Consider the following 18469-nt stretch of genomic DNA (forward strand, 5'->3'; position numbering starts at 1 on the left):
GGGCCATACACCACACAATCTCTCCCTCTCTCCTTCCACCACCACCCTGTGCTCACGCCTGCACTACCCCTGCTGCATGAGACATCCTGTCCGTGACCCGGGCCAGCAGCCGGACCTGCAGCAGCCTCCTGCCCCGAGCTGGTACTTGAATCCAAGTGAGGGTTTTCATTCTCCATGTTGAATGGGGAAAAGCCTTGTTTTGGATTTGAGTAAATATGGTATTGATATTGCCACACAGCTGATTGCCTTATAAATGCCTGATATACTGGTGTAGTATAGATTTAGCTACCCTTGTACAGATCAAGACAAACAACAACTGCCAAACACTATAACAAGTTTAATGGAGAAAACATGCACAGAAAAATACACTAAGGTGCACAGAGCACACACAATGCATTTATTAGATTGGGAGACCAGGGTGCAAAAAGAGAGGGCAAGAGAAATGTGATTGGACCCTTGCCTATGCCGAAAAAGAGGGATTGTGCTCATAGGCCATTTGCACCCAGACACAACAAGGGCACCATTTTGCAGCTGCAGCGTTAGTGCATCTCAGATCAGACCCCACAGAGCATGTGCGAGAGGTGAAGCAAGAGCTTGTGAGCTTTGCCAGATGGAGCCAAAAATGGTGGAGCTGCAGGGTCACGGGGACGTGTACAGGAGGGCACAGCCCAGGCCTTGTGACACTTCACCTCATCTTGCAGACCCAAAAGTATGCGGTCAAGCTGCTTGAAAGCAGAGGTGCTCTGCTACAGCCAGCTTGCATGATGCAAGAGGGAGGTTTTTCCTACAGCATGGTGTAGGCACAGGTTTTCATTGATTTCATAGATATTAAGGCTGGAAGGGACCTCGCAAGTTCACCTGGTCCAGCCACCCACCCAAGGGGCAGGAAGTCATCTGAGGTCAGACGATCCCAGCAAGAATCCAAGTGTTTCTTGAAAGTGTCCAGAGCAGGTGTTTGCACCACATCTGGAGGGGAGTCTAGTCCAGACCCTGGGGACTCAGACAGTAAAGAAGTTGTTCCTTAGGTCCAGCTCAAAATGGTCTTCCAGGAGTTTGTGGCTGTTGGATCTTGTCTTCCCTTGGAGTGCCCTGGTGAGCAGAGCAGAGGTGCTAGGAGAAAAACCTGCTACTGCCACAATAATCCCAATTCAAGGTTCTCACACCCTCTCTCCAAGACACCTTCCATGGCAGGAATCGGTGTCTTTAAGGGTGTCCACCACCTGCATCTGCAGACAACGTTTGTTCTGGAGCTACCTCTCAATTGCAGCTCCTGCCACGACACTGCCCACTCTCTCCCACCAGGACAGTTTTCAGAAGTGTCTGCTCCTACCCAGACTTTATTTCCTCCAAGGAAAAGATGGACAAGATCAGAGATTTAACAGCCTCTGTGCAACAGTCAGACGGACAAAACAGATCGTAAGAGAGAGAGAAAGAGAGAGGGGGAGACAGAGAAAGGGACATTGTACAGGCACAGCTGTCTAGTTCTCTACCCATCTCCCCCACAGGTACCGTGAGCAGTCCCAGCTTTTCTCAAAGCCCCTCGCTATTTCTGCAGTCTCACATCTATTTATTAGCCAATTCTCTGCTCCAAGTGGAAAAAAGTATCCTGCTATGATGTTCAGTCCCTTTGACTTTTCAGTCCCCAGCCTGGGAATTCAGTGGGAGGTGCAGGAGTCCAGTCCCTCACAGTATGGGGCTCCACATCTGCACCTATTACTGGGCTGGGAAGGCCCAAGAGTCATCAGAGAGAGCAGCAGGCACAAAAAGGAGATCTAAGGGAATCCCCGCTCTCATGCTGAGGTGTTGCTAGTGAGGACTAGAATAGACTCATGGGACTAACATTTTGGTGGCTTCAACAGGCTGTGTCCCAAGCACTCCAGTTGCGTGAGTCAATAGAGACGACGGAGGGGGATACAAAATGGGATTTGGAAAGCGTCCCAACTCACCTGCAACTTCAGATGAGCTGGGACAACCAGCATGCTATGCTGTGCCTGCTGGAGGGTTCTCCTGGCCAAAAGTGTGGGATTCTTATAAACACAACCAAAATGCCCATCAGCTAATTCTAGGACTGCAGCACTCACATCTGACTGACACGGCACCCTAACAGGACTGATGTTACAAGACAGTGGAATAATTCCAAGTAATGAACTCTTTGAGCCAGGTGACCCTTTGATGACGTGGAATTGCAGAAATCCTGCATCCCGCCCTGCACTATGTGCAGGGACTGTCTCCCAAACATACAGTGAGAGCAACACTAACTGCTGCTGTCCTGTCCTTTCCTTACGCCCAAGGTTTTATAGGGGGCGCAGTTGAATCTGATTTCACAGCTGACTCCCATCTATGTCCCAGTAAAGGCCTTGTACCTTTGTAGCACTCTGCCCAGGGCTCCCTTCACCTCCTTGTTGCGCAGACTGTAGATAAGGGGATTCAGCATGGGGTTGAGAACAGCGTAGAAGACAGAAACCACCTTGTCCTTGTCTGGGGAGTGCTGTGCCTGGGGCTGCATGTACATGAACATCCCCGTCCCATAGAATATGGTCACCACAGTCATGTGAGAGGAGCATGTGGAGAAGGCTTTCTGGCGCCCCACAGCAGAGCCAATCTTCAGTATAGCCCGAATGATGCCAATGTAAGAAATCAGGACAAGGAAGAGAGGGAACATGAGGGTGAAGAAACCCCCTATAAACATCATTTTCTCTGTGCTGGAGGTGTCCGCACAGGATAACTTGACCAGGGCTGGGGTTTCACAGAAGAAATGATTGATGACATTGGGGCCACACAGCACTGGCCACAAGAAAGGTGAAGGAATGGCTGTTGCCAGGGTGCCAATTGCCCATGATGCTGCTGCCAGGTTGATGCACACTCTCCTGTCCATGACAGTATTGTAGTGCAGGGGGTTGCATATGGCTACATAGCGGTCAAAAGCCATCACCATGAGGATGAGGCATTCAGTGGAGCCCAGGAACAAAGTGATGCAGACCTGTGCTGCACACAGCTCATAGGAAATGCTTTTGCTCCCTGTCAGGATGTTAGTCAGCATTTTCGGGACCACAATGGAAACATAGCACAAGTTCAAGAAGGCTAGGTTGCTGAGGAAGAAGTACATAGGGGTGTGCAGTTGAGAGTCCAAGGAGGCCAGTGTGATTATAGTGAGGTTTCCCAGCACAGTCACACCATAGACCAAGGAAAACACCACAAAAATGAGCCACTGCAGCTCTCGCTGGTCAGAAATTCCCAGCAGAATGACCTCTCTGCCCATGCTGTGATTCCTCTTTCCCACCTTGCTCTCCATGCTAGACCCAGAATTGCGTAGGCCAAATGTGGACGGACATATATGCACAGGCCTGCAGAAGGGGACAAAAGGAATTGTGGGTTAGAATGACAGCATGGGAATAGACCCTGATGTTATTAAATGTTGCACAACGGGTAGGAGAAAAGATTGAACCTGTCATCTCTTGAGTTGGACACACAGGTTTTAACTGTGCGGTTTGAGAGACCTCCTCTGCAAATCAGCTGGAAAAGGGAGACAAAAATCCTACTGGGACTTGGTGGATGTTGAACTGAGCGGTGACACAAGGCCAGAGGTGGAAAGAACGCCCAGGTCTGAATGTGGAAATCATTTACAAAGACTACCATGAACACAATATGCCCAGTGCATCAGAACTGACCCCAGATTATACCTAGCTCATGCATGCAGTGTTTGCATTCAGCGCAACAAAAACAAATGCTGTGTATGATATTCTCTCTTGGTTTTTTTCCTCCGTCTTCTCTCAATCAAAAAACAACCTTGCTCTTGCCCTAGCTTCCCAGAGTACATGCTTTGAGAATTTCATTCTAGATCACCAAACGAACCAGCCAAGTAACACTCCTCAGGACCATGACTTCCTGCTTACACGTGGAGCAGCCTTTTACCTGCAGCGGCACTTCCCAAAGTAAGGAGCGGTGAGAGATTTTGGCCCACAGTGAGTAGACATAGGGAGCTCTGTAGAGCTGATGATATTTTAGTGGGGTGATTTGCTCTTCTCTCTGGACACCACAGGGTGTGCCAGACTGCCATGGCCCCTCACACACTCAGCACCCCTGCCATCCTGAATTGTTCCATGCAACTCAATGGAGGAAGGGGCTATCCAGAATGAGTTTGGGTATCCAAATTTGACCGTAAGAGACTAGAGATGAGAGAGCATCCCATATCCTGGACTGGACCCTAGGCAGAAAGGTGACCTGTTTGTGAAGGTACACTGCACATCCTTCTTCTGCCTTTAACTTTGAAGCGGCTGCCAGTGCTTTCTGTGCAGCGTTAGGGGAAAAGCCAAGAGCAAGAAGCGACTGATCACTCGAATGAATCAAGTAACATTAAGACCCTGTTGCCAAAACAAGTCTGACTTTTGATTCAGAAAAGCAGAATAGCTCTGGTTTCTGAAGTGGATCATGGCAGTGCTGTTCCCCTACAGATGTGCCTGGCGCACACACGAGAGCACTTGCTGCAGTATGGAGGAGACTTGGTGAGACTCGGTGCTCCTCGCAAGGAATGCAAAGCAAAGCCTCGCACAGCAATCTTGGAAAAGATTATGGATCTCAGTTCTGCTCTGGACGCACCCTGACCATGCATAGCTCTTTGTATACTTGGGATTTGTTAGACTCATAGGACCACAAGCTGTGGGCTCAGCCCCTCATTGAGCTGTGTCCCAGGGAAGTCATTTGGAGCTGAGGGAGAGCAGTGCCAGCCAGGACAGAGCCCCTCATCTGTGCAGACTGCCAGCCCTGGAAGTCCCAAGAGTCAGCAGAGAGAGAAACAGGCACAAAAAGGTAATCAAAGGGAATCTCAACTCACCTGCTACAATGCAGTCAAGTTCAGATGTCAGCATTTGAGCAGGGTGAAAGCCACTTCTAATCCTGGGTTTGCAGACGGATGAAATGATGGGCTCACAACGTACCTAACAAAAACAGTGGGTCAACTGGTACTAGAAACTCGGAGATTCAGAGCAGACTGACAAATGATGCCACAACTGTCTGAAAGGGCTGATGCTATGAAACAAGGAAAATCTTACTGGAATGACTCCAAAGGATTAACCCTTTGAGTCTCCATTGAAAGAAGGCTGCACCTGCTAATGCAGCTCTGTAGTACTAGGCTAAGAGAGATGCAGAATGCTCCAGGGATGATGTCCCAAACACAGAATTAAATCAAGGCATAGTTTTGATGGTAGATAGCTCTTATCATACGTCATGCTTAGGATGACACAATTCTTTTGGATTAGCTCTTTAGGGTTACTGTGAACTCCATAATTGGAGGGAGTGTGTTGTTTGCACTCTATTCTCCTTTCAAAAACCTCTTTTGGAGATTTCTGTATTAGGGCACATCAAGATATAATCATTCTTTTTTTAACTCAGCTGTAAGCTGCACATTGAGTAGAGATAGTTCCAAGTTAATTTGCAGCACAAACATGGGATGAGCTGTGAACTCACAGTGTGTTATACCATGAGGGAGCCACATATATGGGTTTGGCATTGGGAACACAATCAACAAAATAGAAATGTCTCATGCATTATTACTACAATGGTCAGTCCAAAAGTAATTCCTCCTGTTTTCTTAATATTACCCAAAAAAAGAATTAACTACGCATAGATAAGATATGCATTGATATTGAATGCACAGCTATTTTCCAACGTAGCCCCGTCTCAAACAATGGCCTTTTTCCTCTGGTGGACAAGGGCACGTATGCTGATATTGTATGAGGGTGAATCGGAAAGTTTGCATCATAATTTTTATCTCCTAAGTATGCTATAGACATGGAGGGCATTCTTTGTGACCTCTTGCCTACGGGGGACATTATCTAGTGAGAGGTTCATAGATTCATTGATTGTAAGGCTGGAAGGGACCTTGGAAGATCATCGGGTCCAGCCCCCTGCACCAAGCAGGAAAGGTAACTGGGGTCAGGTGACCCCAGCAAGGTGACTGTCCAGTCTCCTCTTGAAGATTTCCAGGGTAGGCGACTGCACCACCTCTGGGGGGAGCTTATTCCACAGTCTGGACACCCTAACTGCAAAGACATTTTTCCAGATCCCCCAGGTCCCTTTCCTTCGTAGTGTTGGTCAATTTGGTGCCGCCAAGCCTGTAGGTGTGTAGGGGGTTGTTCGCCCCCAGATGGAGCACTTTACATTTCTCAATGTTGAACTTCATGTGCTACCGATCAACCCAACTTGCCAGCCTATCTAGGTCCACCTATATCCGTGGCCTATCTTCAAGTGTGACCATGCTTCCCCATAATTTGGTGTCATCCAAGAGAGAGAAAAACACTTAGTACAATGAGGTCACCTGATTTCCAGATGGTAACCCTGCTCCAGAGAAATGGTGGCACGTCACTTCTTGAAGGCAGAGGCTGTATCAGTGGAACATTTTTATGGCTGGTAAAATTCAGACAGGTGTTGAAGGCTGGATTTATGATGAGACACCCTTAACTTTCTTGCTGCCCCATTTTATGCTTTCTTCAACTTCACTCCTCTAATGACTCTTTGCTTCCAGAGAATCCCATCCTGTGACTGGGTTCAACAGACTCATCACATGTCCACATCTCAGTTTGGTCTTTTTCCAGTGTCCCAATCTGGCCGCTGTCCATTGGTCTCCTCTCATCACGTTTCATTGACATAGCCAATCATTTCATCCCTCTGATTCAGCTGGTTAGTGCCAAGTTCAGTTAATCTGAGCTGGTAACAAGGCTATTACTATGTTATATTAGAAAAACTTCTCAGTGATAAAAAGGAAAGAAACAACATGCAAGTAAACTCAAGGGCATCAGCTTCCTGCCAGAGGCTGTAATGTGAGAACAGCTCAAGGCCAGCTGATATTGCAGACAGTGGGAAAATGACAAGTTCAAATAATAATAAGGCTATACAATACTTAAGCAATGGTAAAATAAGGCTAAATATAAAACAAAAGTTTAAATAATACTATAATGCACATTCAGGCAGGTGCAACCTCAAGCAGAAATGTGACAATCTACCCTAACAGCTCCACCCAGCACACACGTGCACAGAGCGCTAATCCAAAATTAATTATCCGGCTGTCTCACGGGAGCTACAGGAATAGTGAAGCAGCCTGGTAAGGCTGGGCAACCCATGGCGCTGTGTCCTGCACGGCGCACGGCACCTGGCTTGCTGGGCAGAACAGCCCAAGTGAAGAGCACTTGTTTGCCTAAAGTGTGACGAGGAAGAGGTCAGGGAGTGCAGAAACTCCTGCAGAAACCCTCCAGCTTGGGGGCCTGGAGTTGGGTAACTAAACCTTTCCAGAGGCTACTTCACCAGAGGATGTGGTTGTGCGAAGAGCAGTTCTCCTCCTGCCGCTGTGGCCTGAGGCAGCCTGAAAACCAGGTGACTTTTATGAAGGTGTCACAGGCTGTACTTGGACAACTAACTCTGGACACCAGTGTTTGAACACTTTGGCCCAAGGGTGTGCAATACCTAAGAAATGGGACATGTCAAATGTGTCACAGAGTCATGCTCTCTGGTAGCAAAAGGAGATGATTCCCCAGGGACTTCAGTGGAGCTGAGCCCCTTACACCAGAGCCTAAGAGGGCGGCTCTGTGCACTGGACAGTGGTAGTGCATGAGGCAGCAGCAATTCCCAGCAGCAGCTGGTTGGCTTCCCAATAGAGGCAGGGCTTCTTTGTTTGCACATTGCCCCTTCAGTCAGTGCCCACCGTCCCACGTGGCCTCCAGCAGTTCCTGGGACCCAGGTCCTCATTGCTACGAATATCAGGCTGCTGCCTGCTGGGAGTTTTATGATGTCCCTTGCATTAAGGATGGACAGGTGCCACAATATGAGGGCTTTGGGGCTGGAGTATGGAATCAGGTCCCTACTGAAGCCAGTGGGAGTTTTGTTCCTGATTTTACCAGGTGAAGAGTTCTCCTCAGATGTATGTCTTGCAAAGAAGCAGCCAGTTGTGGCAATGAGAACCCATGCAGCACCAGGCACTTTGCCGTGCACCCTGCCTGCTTCCTTGGAAGCACTAAAGGCTGGAGAAAACTCCTGACTGCCTCCACTGGTTTCTGGGTTGCTTTGAGCACAACCAAGTTCTGACATAGCTGGAGGGCTGAGGGCATTTTCAGCAGGTGCAGTAAGTGGACGAGCCATGTGGAGAGCGGGTCCAAAGTTTAAGGCTCCCCGTCAATTACAACCACTAATATTCCACTAATATCCAGCACTGATTTGGCCCATAGGCACCAAACCTTTGTTCTGAGCTGAAGATGGTGAATCCCAGCTGTCCCATCAGTCACATCATTCACTAGGAGACAAGACCACACATTTGGGAATGTTCTTGAGCAGAGGATCTAGGCAGAGCCAAGGGGCGGGCAGGATGTTGTCATTACTTCCCATCCCTGATCTCAATGGACAGGAAGCACTAAAGAGAGATTTGGCACACTGAAGCAAAGTTTGCCAAAAAGTTTAATAAACAGACTCCTCTCCAGCATTTGTTCTCCTTTTCCTTCCACCTGGAACTGGTTACCCAAAAGGAGCAGCTCCTGGGCCCTTGGCATTATTATTTGTCCTATAAATGAGCTCCACTGGGACTCGTTAAGATAACAATGATTACTACGGTTAAACTGAGAAATGCAGCAGAACAATTGATGACTTTGATTTCACTGTCTCAGACAAGAAGTCCAGAGGGGCAGAGCAAGGCAGCATCCCAAGGCTGCTTTCTGCGCTCCAAAGGACATGTTTTGGTGCTTTGTTATGCTGATGTGGAGATGGAGAACAGAAGCTTGTACCTGATGTTCTTCCTTCTTGCCCTTTCCCCAGCATTTAGGCCAGAAGGTCCCATTGTCACCATCTTCCCTGACTTGCCATGTAACAGAGACCAGAGAATCCCATCCTGTGACTCCTGCCCCCAGCCCCCAACTTGTGGCTAAGCTGCACATGACCACAGCATAAGGCAAAGTATCAGGTGTTCAAAATGTCAGAAAACCGTAAAGGCTGCCTATAAACATGCTTGGGTATGGAGGGAGGGTGTTTCAATTAGAGCGGTTCTAATTGGTAGACAATCTAGAGCCAACACTGCCTAGGCCCAGACCTATTCAATTTCTTAACTTGAATGGCTGCCTTTTCCCTTCCCTCCATTGCAACGAGCCATGACATACCTGGAGGACGTTATACAAATTACAGCAGATAAAACATAAGCGGGGAGGGGCGGGAGGGTGTGGGGCGAAGTGGGCAGCATGGGTAACATGAGAGGGAGCATCTATTACAAAGCACCAAACCAGATGGGGGACAGGGAAAAAACCAAGGATGATGTCCTACTAGGGAATGGGGGGGAGGAAAAGAGAGAGGGTGTTGCCATAACCTGTGCCCATTACAGCCCATCAAATCCAGGCATGGGGACCAGCAAGGATGATGTCATAATGCACAATTACTACAGACCTCCAAATAGCCTGGGGGATGGGCAGACTGCCCAGGTGATGTCAGAATGCATCCCTATGACAAACACCAAACCAGGGAGTTGCGGGGACGGGGAAATAGCAATGTCAGAATGGGTGTGTTGGAGACCTTCAAACTGGGAAGCTGGGAAAAGAAAGGGTGACAATGACATTGCAATGGGAGTTTAACCAGTCAGTGGGAGGGGAGGACACCAGGGATGATGTCACAATGTGTCTCTTACAGACCCCAAATGGGGTGGGGGAAGAGTGGGAGACTTCATTAAGCGAAGAGGAGCAGGCTGATAGAAATGGTCAGGGAACAGGAACGTGGCGGAAGGATTTGCATGAACAGTTAGCAAGTGTGCAAATGAAGAGCAGTTTAGATAGTCACTTGGCTAGGTCACGACAGGGACCCATGCACACAGCCTCAATCCAGCACACCCCACACCTGGCTGGGCTCTAAATAAAAGACATACCGAGGGTCCTTCCAGGCCTATAATTTGATGAGTAAGTAAATGCAATGCCCCACCCCTACTCCACCCAGTACCTTCTCTGTCTGCAACTTTCCAACGGAAAATCAGTTGATTCCCTGCAGTTGAGTCCCAGGATTGGAAAAAAATGCCTGTTTCTGCACAGTCTAGCCCAACAGCACAACAAATCCTGAAGTCTCTGCAAACAAGAGAGGAGAGGATGTTGTATATAGAGAATGGGTGAGTTGAGCCCAGGAGGGGGAGGCCCCTTGCCCCATGCCTTGCCCCAGAGCCAGGCAAAGCCCTCCCCTGAGGCAGATCAGAGTTGGGGTCCCCTAGTGGGGAAAAGCACCTGCCCCTTTCTCTACAGCCACTCGGCTCTCTCATCACAGCCATCTCTTCCACCCCCCTTGGCATTGCCCTTCTCCTTCCTCACACCAGGGCCACTGGGCTCTAGTCCTCACCTCAGCCAGGGCTGCCCCATGGGCCAGCGCTTTCCAGGCCTCGGGCCGTGCGGGCAGGGAGGGATCATGGCCACAGACTAGAGGAAACAGCCAGTGTGCTGGAAATGGACCCAGAGGCTGCCCCACAGATTCACACTCGGTTGGGGTCATCGTGTGCCCAGACGGACCCATCAGTCCTGAAAACAAGCAGACTAAAGAAATGAGACTCCCAGGAGCTCACCAGGGCTGCTGCCCTCGCCTGGGCACTCCAGGTCGCAGTGGGCACCAGGGCAGCCGGGCAGCTTTGTGACATCAGCCAGCTCCCAACAAAGGGCGGTGAGGCTGGCAGCGCGGATCCCTCCCCCAGAGGACGTGATTCTCACCCTCGTGCTCCAGGCTCCCTCCACGTGGGGAAATAGTCCCCATTCAAGGCCCAGGTTGAACCAACAAAGCAGTGAGGACAAAACAGCAAGAAACTATAAAGAGTAGGGAGAGATGTTACAAGGCCATGGGACTTGTTGCATTACCCAGTCTTTATACCACCAACAATTAATCAACATGTTAGCAATGACTGCTTAAGTGTTATCAATAAGTAATCACTAAATTGTATATTTCCAAAGACATTCAGTTTGCGTTGTTAAATATGAACAATAATACTACGAGCAAAACAATTTTGAGAATATCTTTTCTTGGAGGGACTTGAAATCTGGGCAGAGGTGGTGGAGAAGTAAGATGCAGATTCAGTAAGGGCATCTTGTGCCCAGGAGCTTGTCAGCTGCATTTCTTAAGTTTGGGGTTTGACCAATAAACGTATTGTCAAGCAAATCCATAGGACTCCCAGCTACACCCCGCTACAATGCTCACCCTAATGTGCACACGTGTTTCTATCACAGATGTAGAGCTCTTCCTCAGCACTGAATGATGAAGATGGGATGCACTGCGTGTCCACGTCACTGCTCCCTGCGTCAGCCCTGGCACCCCAATCCGGTGTGGGGCTGCCCCTCTGCTCTGCAGGGTCACTTCCTCACTCCTGGCCCTGCACTGTTGGTTTTTTTCAGGCATTTGGATCCTTCTGCTCTGGGGTCAGTTGTTGTGTGGGTCAGAGGTCGCTCTCCGGTTCTGGCCTCACTCCCCTGTCCCATGGGATTTTCTCTGTGAACCATCTTGATGCTGCCTCCTAAATCAAATGTCACCACCCCTGCCCCCAGACCACAAGCCCATCTCATCTGCACACGGAGTTCATTCAACTCTGCAGCAGGCCGTGGCCAAATCCATTCGGCTTCTTCCTGGTGGTCTCCATGGCACGAGTGGAGAGAAGGGCCACCCTTGGGGACTCTCTGCTGTCTTGCACACCCTGCAGTGCTGCCACTTGACACCAGTGGGCAGGAACCCCTCAGATGTGAGGAAGGGCAGGAGCCCAGGACCTGGGGTTTGGGGTTTGGGCTGCCAGGGCCAGCCTGGGCGGGTAGACTCAGTGTGCATCAACTTGTACTGAGACCAGTGAGTGCCAAGTGAGCTAGGTCAAAATGGTCTTGGGGAGAAAGATGAGGTTAGAGAAGGCAGGGCTTGGGTGCTTGGACTCCTGGACTCTCTGCCAAGGTCTGGGGGGTGAGGAGGGCCTAGTCATTAGAGCAGGGGGTGGTGGAGTATGGACATAGCTGGACAGACAGAGGGTTGGGGGTGGGGGGCAAAAAGCCATGACCTCATATACAAAACTATGTCTACTTGCATTCACCAGCCCCTACACACCACTGCTCTGCACCCTGGACCCACCCCCGTCTCAGGCTCTGTTCCTGCCTGAGGAAGAGCTTTCTGGGGACCCCAGGGAGTGCTCCCCTCAGGGCAGGAGACCTGAGAGCAGGGGGGCAGGGGGAGCTCCAGTCATGGGGAGACAAGAGCCTGTGGCAGTGGATCATGCCCATGGCAGACCTGTAGCACAGGCAGGGATGCATGTCTCAGCACAACTGATGACATCTGTGGCATGTCTCCAGAAGTCCTCCAGCTTGACAAGGTATTGCCTGAGTCAAGGGCGATGCATAGTGGGTGCATGCAGCTGTACATACAAACCCTGAGCGTGGCGGTGCACCCCCTACAGAAAGGTGCCGCCAACACTGTCGGTGGTGCTTGCAGGCAGTTGCTGCTCACTACCCTGCTACCAACACCACTGGTGGCATCTGCGGGCAGTCCGAGATCCCTACTGGAGGCTGCCAATGTCGCCGGCAGCATCTACGGGTGGTCCACGACCCCGGTCAGTGCTCGCCATGCCACGCCACCCTCCCCCTTTACCTAGGCCATGGCAGCTTCTCCTGATGGAGTTTTACGTGTTGTCATAGGTCCTGCCTAGAGATTTGCAGCTGAAGGTGCTGTATTTGTGCACCGGACAGACTGGTGCCATCCTGAGCATACAGCTGAACAAGCTCCTTTCTGAAAGGCACTTGCCAGGGTTCCCATTTGCTTTCACACTTGTTTCCCCAGGCCAGCAAGTGGCAGTCTGATGAAGTGGCCTAGAGGTGAGGGGCCCAATGCCCCCCCCCCACCCACTCCCTGAGCCCAACCCTCTGTTTACCTTGTCCCTGATTAGGTGCCTGGCTTCCCCAAGGATGGCATAGAGGATGATCAGCGCAACACGGCTGACACATATGCTGATGTCCAGCAACCACAGAACCTGGCTTCTGTAGTTCAAGAGAGACATGTTCCCCTCCTCAAGAGCATGGTGGCCACCCAGCAGCTGCTTCTAAAGCATGCAGCCTCTGAATTAGAGCTTCCTAGACTGCAAACCCTGGAGGCTGCAAGAGGGAGAGGGAAATTGCAAAATACCTTGGTCTGATCCTGGTTGCACTGCCTTTCAGCATCCGCAGTCAAGCACTGTGTGACACAGGATGCTGAACAAGAGGGATCTATGATTTGACCCAGGAAACAGTAATTTTTATGAAGTAGGGGCAGCCAGAGCCTCAGCCCCAGTCGCCTAGTGGATAAGATACTTGCATTTAAAGCCAGGGGTTGTGGCATCATGCCCCACCTGAGGTGCAGTGATGTAATCCTTAACCCAGATGCAGAAAATAAAAGTATGTCCTCATTGGCCTTGTCAGAGTTGGGCAAACTAACTGATCCGTACTTATTTTTTAGAACTGAGTTCAAGGAACTTCAACTTTAAAAAAAAAGAACATCATAAATACAAGTATAAGAAGGTTGATCATGCTAACAAGGGACGAATGACTGGGATGTCTTGGTAGATCTCTAGAGTGCCTGTGACTCTGCAGGGATAAATATGCAAGCAAGTTCAAATGCCTCACCAAAAAGAGATGGGCATGATTAGGGAGTGTTTAATGCAAGTTGGCTCAAACTTGGTTTGGTCTTGTCCAGAGTACTGTGAACAGTTCTGGCTTCTGTCTTTTAAAACAGGCAGGGAGAAGTCAGAGAGGGTCCAGAGGTGGGCAGCTAGGACGGTCCAAGACCTCAACAGCAAATCATACAATAAGAGGCTGTAGAAGCAAGGGCATGTCATGTCAGTCTTGAAGTACTAGCAGGGCTGCCATACAGAAGAGGGAAAGCACTGTTTTTTCTCTTGCTGCAGAGGGGAGGAAGCAGGCCAGTGGTCTGAAGCTGTAGCAAAGGAGGATTAGGTTGAATATCAGGGAAAGCTTCTCCACAGGGGAAGAGCCTGCCTAGGGAAGTCGTGGACTCTCCATCAGTGGAGTTGTTCAAGAGGTTGTGCAGCAACTGCTCATGGAGGACCTAGGACAAGCTATGCCTATGTTGTGCCATGGGTATTTCCCAGGCTTCTGCTCATTGCCTCCTGCTCCACTTTCAACTACATGTCTCATGAGGTTTCTAAGCCTTTCTCAGAAGTATTACGTATTGACTGCAGCCAAGGCTGGGGATTTTGATGGATATGCCTGTGGCAGGCGAGCAGGGGGAGCTCCTGTGCTGAGCCACCCACCTCATTGCACCCGACCACCTTCCAGGCTCCGAGTGCCTCCCTGGGAGCGCCTCACGTCTGGCCAACCCCCTTCCTGGAGCACACCTGCTACCCTGGGGGTAACACCGCCACCACCCAGGGTCTGGACTGATCCTGGCTCTGTGCCCCCTGGGAAACACAGGCCTAGTAGCCCCTGAGGGTACTTGACCCACTTCAAGAACTTGAGGTGTTTCCCTTAATCTGAAGCAGAAATAGCAGTCTCTTTTAGTCAGCCAAACCAAGGGGACCCCAAGGCATAATCTAGCTCCTCTCCCAGTAAGTCTCCCACGCTAGGTATACAGGAGAACTTTATTGGTTACAAGGAGTAGGTTTGGAATAGGATACAGGTTAGAGCCATATCAAAGAAATCCCATAGAGCAAACAGGGTGGCTTTGTAGCCTTTGACCATGCATCTGAGTTACTGCAAGGTATATATCTAGTTAGATCTCAGGTAGCTTACTCACGAGTATCATCCAGAGGCAGGTGGAGATTCCCTCTGGAGGTACGCAGTTCATTGATCGTTTCAAGAAAGAGAGCAAATTTCAGATGGTCCAGCTTCTCTCTCTGAGTTCTTTCATAATGACTACAGCCCCTTCTCCTGGTCTGTCCTTAACTTATGTAAACCTTATGACCTCATTTACATGGTCCAATGGAGGCCAGCACCTGTTGGCTGCCAGCCAACCAATTTGAAATGCATCACTGGTTGCCAGGTAGACTGGCATTGCTTGGAACAACAGGGGGGCTAAGCCCCGCACCCAGGGGTGTGATGCCAGCCATGTAGGCAGAGGGAGCAGGTTTCCCCGCTCCCTCAGGAATGTATCCAGCTCACGTTACAACTCAGGATCACTAAAGAGATGGGATGTCTGCCCTCTCCGGGCCCACGTTAACCAAACTGTCACATAGCAGAGTTTTTGGGGAGAGACAGAGGTGGCATTCTGCCACAGTGCCAATGCACCTGCTGAAAAAGCTGGCAGTTCATGCTCCAGAAAGAGGGCCTTCCTTTTTGCTCGGTGGTATGGCCTGGGCGGGGAGGTTGCCTTCCTCTGTAGAATCATAGCTTGAAAGAAACTTAGTATTTCAGGTTTGAAAGGGACCTCAGGAGGTCACATTTAGCCAATACGACGTGGCAGAGGGTACCCTCTGCCCCATGGTTGTGCGAAACACAGTCCTCAAAGGGCTTGACTCCATGCCACCTGCAATGCCACCACCCACAGAATGGGGCTCCAGGGCATGAGCTGGGTGGATTGTGACAGGGGAGCACAGCCAACCCCAAGCAGGTCATGGTGAGGTCAGCGGGAGCCCATACGCTGACTGGGACTGGGAATAGGAAGTAGAGAAGGAGGATGCATGAAGAGCTCCGCAAGGCCAGAGCAGCATGCCTGGAGTTGGAGAAGAGAGAAGGATGGATGGAGGGCACAAGCAGTGGCTGCAGAGCAGCAATGTGGGCAGAGAGGTGGGTGGGATCAAGGTAGCTGGAATCCCCAAAGTGGGAGCAGGGTAAGGGAACAGTCCCCACACCCACAAGCAAAGGAGCTGTGTCCCCTGAGAGACAATGGGGCTGTGGGGGAAAATACATGGTGACAGGCATCAGAAACTGTACAGAAACTCTCCAAGGCTCCCCAACACAGGACACAGAGCACCACACAGCATGGCGCACTGTTTTACTGTGGCTTGAGGGACAGCCCATGGCCGTCTTTCTGAAGCAGTCCCCAGATCTCAGGGACTCCTCCTGGCCTCTCAGTTGGACACTGGCTGCTCGTCACCATCCCTTCAGCTGCATGGAGCTCCTTTAGGCAGTGGTGGCCTGTCCCTTGCAATGGTTTTCTGTAGCACTTGGTGGAGATGCCTGCAGAAGGGGAAACCCTTGAACCATGAAGCAGGATGTCCAGCTCATTCTGTCCCCTGGGGCCTGGCACTGAAAACACACGGCTGAAGGCATAATTGTGACCAAGGTTTCAGGGCAGTGACTGACAAATCCATTTTCCCCTTCCTGAGGCCACCGTCCCTTGTGGGCTATCCAAGGCACCTGTCCAACGGGCCCGGCCATGCTACTGTCAACTGGGAGCTCTTGTAGAGTTGGAGGAACAGCATTACTCTTCTGCCACGCTCCATCTCCCTCCTTTTCACTGGCTGCCTATTCTGGGTGGGCCTACCAACAGGCTCAGAGGAAACAGTTAGACACTCATGGGAGGCTGCCATTACCAAGTTAGGCTTTTTCCTTTGAATTCAGAAACCCCCTGAGTGCAGGTTCCCATGCCTACAAATGCCACCTGGAATATTTCAAAGGATGTGAAGAAGGGATGAAGAAAAGATCCAAAATGTGCTAGCACTGCTGGATGCTTGGTGGGAAGTTTAGGACACTTCCCTTTTTCAATCTCAGGGAGTTCGAATCAGAAAGGACCTGGGCTCCCAAGGAAATGTCCTTGTCCTGGGCTGTCACCATGATTTGCCACCAAGCACCAGCCTTGTAGTTCCTTGCAGCTCCTGCTTCTTGATGCAACAACCATCTTCCCATGTGACACCTTCATCTGGCAGAAGTGTAGTGTGAAGCTCCTGGCCTAGGATACCAAAAACGAGGATCGGTGAGCAGGGCTGTCCCAGGGGAAGGGGGGCGGGAGAAGTGGGGAAATCAGGGCAGCCCCCTGGGCCCTGTGCTTTGGCGGGCCTCATGGAGCCAGGCAGAGCAGCAGTAGCGCAGAGCTGGGCAAAGCGGAGGCTCCACGTCCAGCCGCTCACTACCCACCCCCACTCTACCGCTGCCACCACCGATGGCAGCGGCAGCTTCTTCAGGTCCGGGATCAGAGCTGGGGCTGCACAGCTGGTCTCAGCTTTCTCTTCACACCTTGTTATTACACCACTTTAAAGCCAGACAAACAGGTCCCATCCACATGTGTGATCTATGTGAAGCAATAAACTACGGAGGTCTCAGAATCTCTGTCCCTTCCAGCCTGGCAGCGCAGCCGAGGCTGACCCTGCTCCGGCCCCTGGCTCCAGGCCCCACAGGTGCAAGGACCACAGGAGCAGGGGAAGGGGTGGCCACAAGGGCAGAGCAGGCTTGGCTTCAAGCTCCTACAATCAGAGGCCAGGCAGTACTATGTGAGGCCGAGACTCCAGGAAAGGCAAGACCCATAGCACATTTAGCCACCCCTGGTGGCTGTGTGGCAGTGTTTTTGCTTACCACATGGGAGATCTGAGTTCAAGTCCCAGCTTTGGTGACTTGGGGTGAGTAAACTAACAAGGATAAGTTCCTCTTGCAGTAGACAGGAGCCATTGTCTTTTCCCCACTTTCTGCCCCTCCAGTGACCCAGGCCCTATAATTCTTTGTGCTTTGACATTTTGTATTTTGTGCATTTTTTATATTTCCCCACCCAGTATTGTTTGGTCTCTTGTTTGTGTTTTGTGTTTTATATTTTGTTAACCCTGTCTTTTGCCAATTATTGTAAGTGTCTAACCTTTGTTGAATCCTGCCCCGTGGGGCATTATGGTGTCCACTATACTTCCCCCCCTCCCCCGATTATGCCTGTTGTGTTCCCTCATTAAAAAGGAAGATGGTTGAGTCCCCAGTGGTGGTCTGGCTCTGCTCTATAGGGGGAGGAGAATCCCTACACCTCCCACAGCGCTTGTCCACCTGCTCTGATCCCTTCAATTGGAGAGGGGGTACCCTTTGGAGTACCGCCCAGGTTACATGTGGTTTCAACTTAAAGGGTGTTTTTCAGGAATGTGTCCCCCGCGTGACTCGGGGTCTGACTGTACTGTAATTTATAAGTACTACTCTGCTGCAGAGTTAGTTAATTTAGTCCAGCTTAATAGGGGTGCATGTGTAGACAAGAGCCATTTACTGCACAACTAAACAGTCAACTCCACAGTAAATGTCTCATGTAGATGCACTTACAGAGAAGAAAGCTTCAGTGCAGGTGGAAATGGGGGACTGTGATGTGTTGCGTCTCCTCCGGGTGCAGCAGCAGGGGGCTGGGCAGGGTCTTGTAGGGAGGCAGTCTGGTGATGTGGGCAGGAGCAGTGGATTGTCCGTCTCCCTTGGTATTGGAGTTGCTTGGCCATGGTTGCCAGGCTCAGCCCAGAGGCAGGTGCACTGAAAAAGGGGCTTGCAGCTCAGTGGCTGCCTGGGGAGGGGAACCCTGCATGGTTCAGCAAATCGGTGACTGGAGCAGGGCTGGAGCAGGGGCAGCAAAG

General features: G+C 50.7%; 1 protein-coding gene across 2 annotated transcripts; it reads right to left on the reverse strand.

Annotated features, from left to right (window-relative positions):
* Positions 1-322: 322 nt before the first annotated feature.
* LOC132249387 (olfactory receptor 2B6-like) lies at positions 323-6847 on the reverse strand. Of its 2 annotated transcripts, XM_059724419.1 has the most exons (3): positions 6314-6847; positions 4832-4934; positions 323-3344 (listed from the first exon to the last, which is right to left on the reverse strand). In XM_059724419.1, the coding sequence occupies exon 3, from the start codon at positions 3290-3292 to the stop codon at positions 2339-2341; it is 954 nt and encodes a 317-aa protein (XP_059580402.1). In that variant the 5' UTR covers positions 3293-3344; positions 4832-4934; positions 6314-6847; the 3' UTR covers positions 323-2338. The 2 variants fall into 2 exon arrangements, with proteins under 2 accessions (XP_059580402.1, XP_059580401.1); XM_059724418.1 differs by lacking the exon at positions 6314-6847 and having other exon boundaries at positions 4832-5496.
* Between the last annotated feature and the right edge of the window lie 11622 nt (positions 6848-18469).

Source organism: Alligator mississippiensis, chromosome 3 (assembly GCF_030867095.1).
Source record: "Alligator mississippiensis isolate rAllMis1 chromosome 3, rAllMis1, whole genome shotgun sequence".
In the NCBI taxonomy this organism is placed as follows: domain Eukaryota; kingdom Metazoa; phylum Chordata; order Crocodylia; family Alligatoridae; genus Alligator; species Alligator mississippiensis.